Source organism: Sparus aurata, chromosome 19, assembly GCF_900880675.1.
Source record: "Sparus aurata chromosome 19, fSpaAur1.1, whole genome shotgun sequence".
NCBI classification, from domain to species: domain Eukaryota; kingdom Metazoa; phylum Chordata; class Actinopteri; order Spariformes; family Sparidae; genus Sparus; species Sparus aurata.
The window spans coordinates 18628272-18639255 of record NC_044205.1 but is presented as its reverse complement, the minus strand read 5'-3'; the positions used below and the strand labels follow the sequence as shown (position 1 = coordinate 18639255).

At 43.0% G+C, this 10984-nt stretch overlaps 1 protein-coding gene across 1 annotated transcript; it reads left to right on the top strand.

Moving 5' to 3' along the window:
* Window positions 1-6308: 6308 nt before the first annotated feature.
* Window positions 6309-8898, top strand: LOC115569663 (C-C chemokine receptor type 9). Its single transcript, XM_030397691.1, has 3 exons — window positions 6309-6540; window positions 6652-6710; window positions 7466-8898. The coding sequence occupies exons 2-3, from the start codon at window positions 6657-6659 to the stop codon at window positions 8516-8518; spliced, it is 1107 nt and encodes a 368-aa protein (XP_030253551.1). The 5' UTR covers window positions 6309-6540; window positions 6652-6656; the 3' UTR covers window positions 8519-8898.
* The last annotated feature ends 2086 nt before the right edge of the window (window positions 8899-10984 follow it).

Genomic DNA, 10984 nt, shown 5'->3' with positions numbered 1-10984 from the left:
CATCTAGATATCAATCTAGCCCTAACACTCTGCAGTTGTGTTCTTGTTGCAGCAAATACTATCATTCATCAGTGTCTTCCGCTGGTTCACATGTGTGAAAAAAGACCTTGGTGCCTCTGCCCTGTGTGTGCAGACTGACAGGCAGAGTCGTAAACAAAGTGGTCGCCAGTCAGTCAACCGTCAACCCTCAGTTGTTTTCACTGAAACTCTTCGAGCCACATCTGTCCTGACTTAAACCTATGTTGGTTTTTATGTTATGTGCAAGAGCTGTTCGCACCTTTCTTCCTATAGGTGCAGAGAAAAGGGGCGGAGAGGGGAGGGGTACTAACACATGTGGTAAAAACACAATATAGCGTGCTTTAAACCCTTTTCGTTCTGCTGAAAAAAAAGAAAAAAACCCACAAGAAATGAAAGGCGATGCATGTCAGGAGAAGTGTTTCTTATCCACCTGTTTGTCCCTACAGAAAAATAAAGATCATGAAAAATGATTATTGCCTTTGTGTGCGTGGACGTGTGAATTCACGCTTGCGTGCGAGCATCTGTTTTCTACCGGTAGCAGCTGAGGAAACTGCTGATAATTTCAGATAGGATGCAAATGCTGAACTGTCTGTCAGTGTTTGAAATAAATCACAGCTAGCAGGTACACAGGAAGTGGTAACTAGATTTCTCATAGTGCTGTACGCAGTCTCTCGTACTGCTGAGAGCAGCAACAGTGACTGTGTTTTCCCACATTATAGGGCAACTGTTAATACATGTTAGCGTGACTACATCCTCTCGCAGTAGCTTCCTGCTCACCAGCAGGCCATCAAAGGGGTTTTCTCGGTTTCACTGGCAAGAAAAGAGCTTCTTTGTTTGGTTTTTCTCTAGAAGCAGACTTATACTTGAGAAATCACACACGTTTGGATTTTCTGGTTGTATTACGTGACGTCCAGAGTGCTGCATGATGTTAAAAAACAATGACGGTGGGATTTCCAGAGGAACAACAGCTTCAACCTGTCACTCTTTCACTGGGCTGACTGGAAGAAGAAATAGAACCTTCATCTCCTTAGAAATGTTTGTGTTAAATTGATGAGCAAGGAAAACATTCCCTTGCTTAATTCCCTGCACTCAGGACTTTTGCTGCTGCTGTTCAGCTTCACAGCCTGGTATGACCAGTAGCTAGCTTACGGCAGATACATTAAGATGGGCTTGATGACTCCTCTTTGCCCGTGCTATTGTTGCACTTTGTTTTATTTCAACTTCTACCACTACTGAGCCCACAGTGGCTGCTGTTCATCAAGGCTAAGTTTATTAGGCTAATTAGGCTAATATAGGTCGATAAAAGGCTTAGGAGGCTCACGTTCACATTGGTCCTCCGACCACAACCCAAAAATCCTAATGAAAATGGACGAAACTTTGGAATATATACTCCATAGGTGACTGGGCATGCAATTAGAATCACAGACATGAACAATAAAAGAAGCAAAAGAAAAATGAAAACAAGACTTCTTGAACTATTTCAACATCAATATGCCGACATGGTCATGATAATGCGAACATATACATCAGCAGTGAACGAGTTTGACAGCAGAAACATTTGCTCATTTTTTATGCAGTGTTCATCTGCCCTGAACAGACAGTTTTCTTTACTGTACTCTAGCCGAAAGCTAACCTTAGCGAGCAACGGCACAAACACGGGACAACTCTCAGTGAATCCAGTAGCCTACTCACTCACCAAGACTCTTACAACGATAATGTAACATTACCTTTAGAGTAAGTAAAGACCCAATAATGAAAGACACCTCTGCAGTTAGGTTGATAAACAGGAGTGAAGATAAATCCACTTTTCAATTCTTGGGATTTCTTTTGAGAGAGAGCTCCCTCGCAGCTGAAATACGACATACTTTATGCCTAAAACCATTCATGAGATTGTTTCGTGAAATGTTATTTCTAAGGTCAAGGTCAAACTGTAAAGCCCAAATGGATAAATTATCTGTGGTGTACTTACTTATGTTATATCTGTGCCTCAACATTTGACTCCTCAGCCTCACCTCCTGCTCCTGATGAGCAGGCCTCGGCTGTATCAGTGTGGGTTTGTCACACAATTCATGCCAGTCTTGAGATAGTCATCAAGGTCATAAAAGGTTGTGCGCCTTGGCTGATGTCGACTGTTAGGGGCGGATCAGTATCACCTAACACAATCTACCAAGGTGTCACAGATACAGATTGACAACCATCTGACGCATGCTGTACATCACTTCAGAGAATGATTGCTCGTTGTGTTCGATTCCATTTTTTTGGTACTGTTTCCTGTCAAATAGCATCTGTTTATGTACACTATGCGGGTACAGCAGACGATGCAACGCTCAAGCTGGCATCTTTGTCCTCTCAGCATTTCTGGCTATGATGCGGAACAAGTGTATGATTTTCATTTGAAACCTGATTAGGAGCCGCGGTCTGTTGGTTTGACGTGGCCGTGACGGATAGATGCAACTGGAGCAACGACATTATTATCAGCATCATCCGTCACTTTATTGGAGAGCTATATCTCAAGTGGGCAGTGTGCAATGTGAACATCTAAGGCTCTCACCAGGCTCCAGCATTGAGTCATCATTATCTCATCTCAGAGACATCGGCTCCAATGCACCTCGCTGTTCAGTAAACCTCTCACGTACCATCCAATGAGTTACTATTTAAGGTCAAAGTTAAAAACCACTGTATTTCCTATTTTACGCATGACACCGCACTGCCTCTCATTTGAAGTTTTTTCTCAAGGAGGGCGTAACAGTTGAGGTCACCCCATTGATCACGTGGAGGTTATTATTAGAGAAACTTTACGCCTGTTGAATTAGATCACAGCATCGCTGAGAATTGAAATATGTGGTATGTTGTACCGGACTATTAGACTGACAGTTTTTTGCCCTTTTGTCATAATGCACTACAGTTGTCTTATGTAGCCTGCCTCGTCCTATACTGCTGACTAATTCATGTCTTCTCAATCTTTATTTCACCTGCTAACCCATTTCAGGCCTCAAAAGTTTCACTTCTTAGCAGTTATAGAGGATTCAGGTCATTTGCTGTGTGAATCTCAATCTCTCATGTCAAGCGTGGGACGCTCAGCGTTTTCTGAAATGATCATGTGTTTCACAGTATGTTTCAAAATTAAAGTGATACACAGTGGAGACTGTAAACCATCACATATTAGTGGTACACTAAATGAAAAGAAAGGGACAAGCTAATGAAGGTTTGGCATCTTTTTCCGTCATGCGTGTTGTTTTTTGACCGCGCCATTGTGCCTCTCTGCTGCAGAGGACTGGAACACGTTTCTGTATCTTTCATACGTGACTGTCCGATCATAGGTGTGTTTTATCAGCGACTTGGTTCGCATTAGAGCTTGAAAAAGACATGCAGCTGAAGGACTACTAAGCTTATAGGTGTGCAAAAATACACATGAATACATGCTGTATAAAATGTGTGAGGCCCCTCCTGCCGCCTTGGAGGCGATCCCGGCCAACCTCCGCTGACAACTGGCTGATAAGATATGTCAGCTAATTAAAGCTGCTGTAAATAATATTTTTTAGATTCAAATATGTGTCACTAGCTAGATTCAAATATGTGTCACTAGCTCTATATTTAAACTATATTTCAACTGTAACCACTGTTATAGAGTTGTCAGTGACCAATGTGTCTCCTCCCCCGGTAAAAGACATTTTCTGGTATCCCTGCCCTGCTTTATCCAATCAGGACAGAGAACTTGATAAAGAGGCGGTCCTGTCTGCTTGTGAACACGTAAAGAGCCGGAGCGTCCTGTCTGTCAATTTTCGCTGCACGCTCGTGCGGTGGTGGTTTGGAGAGGAGAGAGGGGGTTGCGTAACAGCAAATCAGACAGGAAGCTGGCCTAATGACCACAACACTTACATCAGCTTTGAGCTCAACCATGCTCTGAGGCTAATGAAAGCTAAATGTACGGTTCAATAATGTTTTTTGCCTCGGAAGGTTCTTAACTGAGTGAAAGGACAAAGACGTGGCAGCCGTCAGAGCTGGTCGAAGTTAGTGCTTCAGTACGTCTTCTCTCATCTCCTTTAGCATAGGGTACACTGGAGCATCCTTCATGAAAGGAATGTAGTTAATACCGTCACAAAACAGTCTATGCGGCCCAAGTGTCAGTGCATGCAGATTCTCTTGGATTGGAACGTTGATATCGCTGATTTTCATACCTTGCTGTGTATTCGTTCAGATGCCATACTTGTCATATTCCCTAAACAAGATGGTGACAAAAGCAACAATGATCAACAACGTACAATGTACTGCGCAAGTGTTTCTGTTAAGTGTAACCAATACAAATAATATAAAGAAATACAGAATGGATATACATGAAGTAGGGGATAATGTATGGAGGAGCAAAAGTGCCAAAATCAAGAATAAATGAATAGATTATAAATAACTCACTACAAATGATATCATGTTTGCATTGCAAAGCATTACTGAATCAGCTGTGGACGTGACACATTATACAATGTCTCAGTTGGAACTGGTTTTCATATTGGCGCAACCCAGTTAACACCAGTAGTTCCCCTAAACAAACCCTGCCTCCTCATGTTCCTCATTTTGTTTAATGATAATTTCATGACAGTTGTGACATCATCATCTCATTTTGTCTACATATGAATTTCATTTCAACTTGCTGCAGGACATCATGCTCTCTCCTCTGCACACAAAGTGTTTTGTATGCCCAAGGACACAAACAAGGCCGTCAATTCACCGCACTTCGATGCTTCGTGATGCCATGGGAGTGAAACCTCTCGGTTCGCAACTTTCTTCAACAGCTTTGTTCCCAGAAGGAAAACGCTGGCCGACACACACACGGCCGTTTCACTGTCTCTCACTGTGATCAAAACCGAGAAATGCAACCAGCGTATTCTGACAAGCCCGGTGGCCCCATGAGCTCTACACCAAACAAGTCTTCACTATGTGTCAAGACGGAAAAGGTTACCTAAGTGAAACTGAGCTTTCACAGCGGCCGATCATTCACACAAGAGTCAGACACACAGACAGCAGAATGAGGAAACAGATTAAAACACTTCAGCTTTTAGCTTCACTAATAAAGACCTTAAACCATGTCATCATTGATTTTGAATCACATTAGTCAGTCCCTGTTTCAGGATGAGTTTACCTATTTTATACCGTCAGCTTTCTTTTTGCCTGAGGTGAAGCAGTCAGTATCACAGGGACTTTCTTCTTTGCCATGGCTTGTATCACTGCGGTGAACTATCCTGTGACTATTTGTCATTTTATTCATTTCCCCTTAGTCTTGACACTACCAGTGAACTCATCCTCATCTTTAGTCTCATGTGATGTTTACTGAAAAAACATCACATGAATTCCTTCTAACTTGACAACAATCGACAAATCCAGTTAAAGGCAGAGCTCGACAGTGAGGAAAACATGCATATTCACTTTCTTGGCAGGAGTTAAACAAGAAGATTGACACCTCACTTTCTGTATATTTGTAAGCGAAAGCTAAGCCAGTAGCCAGTTATCTTAGTTTAGCTTAGCATAAATACTGAAAACGGGTAAACAGCGAGCCCCTTCCAACACCTGTAGAGCTGATTCATCACCACGTCATATCTTGTTTGTTTAATATTTACAACCAAAGGTAACTTCATAGAGTCGTCTGTTATTATGCTAAGCTAAGCTAATTGCTCCATGACGCAAAAAATTAGACCCTCCCCATTTCTTTTGGTAGCCTAGGGTTGATTTGTTTCATGCTTTATGTAGGTTTGAGTGCCTCTCTTTGCTAACGGAGCAACATTAGCACAGGTTAGCTCTGAAATGGAGTCCGCTTACATAAAACGCCGGCTCCTAGCAAAACACAGAAGTTCAAACCAGCCCCTTTAAATAAACTTTTATATTAACATAACCTAATCAAAAAAATGGGAAGTTGTTTTTATCCAAGAAGTCACCTCCAATTCCCCAAAAATGGTAACCACACACAGACTTCTTTCACTCTTATTTATGCAGCACGTTCTCTGAGGTACGAAACAATGTGGCGCACGACATAAAAAACAAAAATCACCTCCCACCTCCAGTTTTGCTCTTTAATCGCACCTCACGGTTCTCAGTTTCATGCATCACTCATCTGTGGTGTTAAGTGCTCCACCTGTGTACACAAAAGCACCTAAAAAATGGGCTTCAGCTTGAACAAACTTGGTCAACTGTGGAAGGAATGTGGGTGTTTTGTTTTGGTTCCAGCCTGATGATCGCCGGTTGGTGGGTGGGTTAAGTCTAAAAGTTGTAGCTTCCCTGTGAAACTACAGTGTTGTCAATCTCATGATTGTTTTTTTCTTTAAATAGCTGTACCTAAGGAAAGAAATATGTAGCCTACAGCACCATGGGTTGTGTGCCCTGCTTCTTTCTTCAGACAGAGACAAGTGATATACATCAGCACGTGACCTGTGGTTAGAGGGAAACCATATAAGCAAGTGAAGATGAGTGTGTTTGTTCAATTTACCAGACAAAGGCAACAGAGCTGTGACTGAGAGGCTTATCATCACTGAGTGGGTAAGTGATTTGTTGCACTGCTATACAATTGTACAGAGCATTTTCTTACTTTTCTGTTTTTGACAAAGTTACATGTTTTCTGATATTAATATCCTCTTGTCCTCTTTGTAGATATCATGGATGAAACATTTACGACGTTGATGACCACAGAAACGGACTATTATCCAACTGTAAGTATCAGTTTTGGATATTAATCTGAGGCAATGACAACAGTGAAAAAATGAACAGATAATATAGAAATGACTGATTATTGAGTATGTTAAAATTGCTTGAGGAGCAAAACGGTTGACACACTTTTTAGTGCATGTGTGTATTTTTGTTTATGCTGCAGTATTTAAAGTATGATTTTAAAGAACACACATGGTAAAACCTAAAACAAAAAAAAACCTAAAATGTTTTTTGGGTTCCCTTGCACTATGAGTATGTTTTTGCTCCAGGTACTGTAGATTTATCTGAAACAGACATCTGCCGCAAACTCAAACTCACAATGTGACATTCACAGCGCGTCAGCGTCAAATTTTCCATTGCTTATCTTTGCTCTAAATCTAAACTCAGTGCTTCTGGGGTACTGGGTTCTACTGCGGGCCCCCTCTCTGTAGCCCCTAAGGATCATTTTACCCCCCTCGGGGCTTGGATTGCAGCAGGAAGTTGTGCAGTGGTGTGGTTTCTCCCTCGCAGACACAACACCTGCACCTGACAGCAGTTTCTTTTGCGCGCTCTGGTTAGCTTGTACGTCACAGACAGTGTTTGATGTAACGTAGCTGCATCCCCACTAGAACCAAGCTAGACACCCCAACAGCAGTTAGAGAGTTGGGGAACAAGGACAGAGAGAAAAAAAAACACTGACAGGAAATGAAAAGAGAGACAAAAAGGACAGTGCATGTTACACGTTAACCTCACCGGATGATCTGTGTTTTGATTGCAGGACACTTCTGACTTCACAGATGACTATGACATAGGGCAAAATGATAACGCAGTCATGTGCAGCAGAAGCTGGGTGAGGGAGTTTCGCGGGATGTACGAACCCCCTCTCTTCTGGATCATCTTCATCCTCGGCGCCTTGGGCAACCTGCTGGTGGTTTGGATCTACACCACCGTGCGGAACCGCCTGAAAACAATGACCGACGTGTACCTTCTAAACCTGGCTGTGGCTGACCTGCTCTTCCTGTGCATGTTGCCCTTCTGGGCCGTCGAAGCCGTCAAGGGCTGGGACTTTGGCATCGGTCTCTGCAAAGTGGTGTCCGCTACCTATAAAATCAACTTCTTCAGCAGCATGTTTCTGCTCACCTGCATCAGCGTGGACCGCTACATTGCGATAGTACAGGTCACCAAAGCCCAGAACCTGAAGAAAAAGCGGCTGTTCTACAGCAAACTTGCCTGCCTGGGTGTCTGGTTGCTCTCCACTCTCCTGGCCCTCCCTGAGTTAATCTTCGCCCAAGTGAAGACTGGCAACAAAGGGCCGCCCTTCTGCACTCTGGTCTACTGGAACAACGAATACAACAGGACTAAGATCCTGGTGCTGTCCCTGCAGATCTGCATGGGCTTCTGCCTTCCTCTAATAGTCATGTTCTTCTGCTACTCTGTCATCATCCGCACACTTCTGCAGGCCAGGAGCTTTGAAAAGCACAAGGCCCTTCGTGTCATCTTCGCTGTGGTGTTTGTGTTTGTTATCTCTCAGCTGCCTTTTAATAGTCTGCTCATAGTGGAGGCCACGCAGGCGGCCAATACCACCATCACCAATTGTAACACTGTGATCGGTTTTGACATAGCGGGACAGGTTGCCAAGAGCCTGGCGTACACTCACGCCTGCCTGAACCCGCTCCTGTACGTCTTCATTGGCGTCCGGTTCAGGCAAGACCTGCTGAAGATTGTGAGGTGTGCCAGCGGTCTGGGCAAAGCAGGGCTCAAAACACAGTCAGTTCCCAAACGTCCCTCTGTCATGTCAGACACTGAGACGACCCCTGCTCTTTCCATATAAACGTATGTTTCATTAAAGGTCCACTTTGTAAGAAATTTGATTTTTGAGTCTCATTCTGAACTTGTCAGACACTGATGCTATGAGATGGTGACTGACCTGACCTACGATCCAACAGCGCTGGTTTTTTGATGAGTTCGGAAACCCAAAGTGTCAGTATTTGACGAGTGAGGAGTGAGATTCAAAAATCAACTTCCTTCAAAAGTGGACCCTTAAAATCCTGAACCTGAGAACTGAGCCTCGATCACCATGATCATCTTTTACATGTCGTTCTCCAAGCATTACCTGCTACTAGTATAGCAACAAATCACATTTTCAACCTGCAAGCAAAAAAAGTCTTTACAGTTTATATTCATTACATTCATAATATGACAGTAAAAAAACACAGTTTTTTCTGGATTAACTGTATACACTGTACATTACTGTAAATACTGTTTTTTTTAAAAAGTGTTTTTAACATTTGTTCCATCGTGTTAGTTCTCGTGTGCTGCTGTAACTAGAAAAACAATTGTGATTTTGATTTTTCTGATACAAAAAATAAAAAAATGTGAAAAACCTAAAGCGTTCTGCAGGCTTCTTCACTGCTACTCTGTCCCCATAGCAGACAAACATGAGCAAGCCAGTGCAACAGTGGTTTCAGTGCTTTAAATGGTGGTAAGAGTGCTGAGATCAACAGTTCTAAATCTTGGGGAAAGTATTTCGGTTGCTTTCACTGGTCTAACGTACGATGTGTGGTAGGAAACCCGCTTAATTGTGGCCAGCTCGATGTTCTCGAACTGATGAGACATCCCCCTGTCTGTGCCAGTCGTCTGGTAACTGCTGAACCAGGTCTACGTTTGGCTATGACTTGGCAGTTTCGCAGTGGATGCCAGCGGATATTTGCTTAAAATGGCAAGTTTCTCATACTGGGCTTGCACCGGCTGCAGCTCAGACAGGTGGCAGACAGACAAACAGACAGGTGTCACGGCCTCGATAACTTCCCACGGGCAGCCACAACTTTCGAGGCACAAGCTTTCAGTTGCTTTGCAAAAAATAATGCATGGAACCCACCCCCGATCGCAATGTAGCCTGCGCGAAATCCAACGCGAAATCCAGCAGGAGAGCTGTTTCTACTTGTGTGGCCCGTGAACTCGAAAGCCGAGAACATCAAAGCCACGCTAGTCTGAACGGCGCTCTCGCCTGCTTTCCATTCCTTTCATATGGGCGAGCTGTGGGCGATGAATCTGTGTCGCGTAATCGCAGCATCATGACACCTCTGCGCACGAACGACTTCAATCAATCTGACACAAAATCTGAAATTAGGAACTGCAAAGATTGAAAGCTGAGGTTTGAGGTCGGCAGCATGAGTAGTTTATGTCCATGTTATTGCCATGAAGCACAATCAACTCCATGCCTACACATTAAAAGGTCAAAAAGTACAAAATGTGTTGGGTTCAGATGTTCAGTTAAGGCTGAGAAGTTGGTTCAGAGTGGGAAGACCACAAAGTGTTATCAAATGTTGTTGCACATCTACTGACACACTGAAGGACGGGGGGGGAATAAACAGATGGAGGAAGAAAAACAAGAGAAACGAGGTACATGTCAGCTACAGGCTGGCACATTTTTACTGTAAAAAAAACACAAGCTGGGATGTTATTGTGGCCACTGAGGTCGGTGCCAGACGTCTGCTGTGTACCTGCTGAGCTCAGGTGAGACCACATCGTGTTTCTCTCTCACACAACAGGAAACCATCAACCAGGTGAAAGAGAACAACATGCCCCTGCAGAGCCGAGGCCTCGTGATGGATGTCCTTCGGGACCCAGACGACAAGCCTGACTTTGTCCTAACTGGAGAGCACCAATGGCAATATTCTCACCCAGCACATCTTTATCATATAGGTTATCATACAGTCTAGCTTTTTGAATCTTTGTGAATGCACCGTGTGGCTTACATAGGGAAGATCCCTCAGTTGACGCGCTGCAGATAAGTGCTTCTCATGCTTCTTAAAAAAAGGAAGAACTGCAAAAAAATGAGTCATATTCTATTGCAACATGCAAAATGCAAATAAAAAAAAAATGCAAAACTCATCTTCTTGTTTCTCACTAATGTGGTCTGTACTGGGTGAGAAAACCAGACTGAAACTAAAGTAGTTTGACCGCTGGATAACATCAGAGTAAGAACAATTGGTTGTTTGGAGGGCATCTGAGGTGGACAAAATAACATGGACACACAATAACAAACAATATGATACGATTAATCAACATTAAAAGCGTCACCGAGGCAGTAATGTTTCCTGAAAGATTCCCTAGAGTCGTGTATCAAGACATATACATATAGTTGGCTTGGAAAAATAATGTTTGTCTAATGTGTTTTTTGTGGAAAAAAAAAAAAATCCTGAAAAAAGCTTTTCTACTTCTTTAAATTTCCATAATCTATTAAATCTATGAATATACACATTGAGTTTATTTTGAAAGTTTTCACACAGGTAAA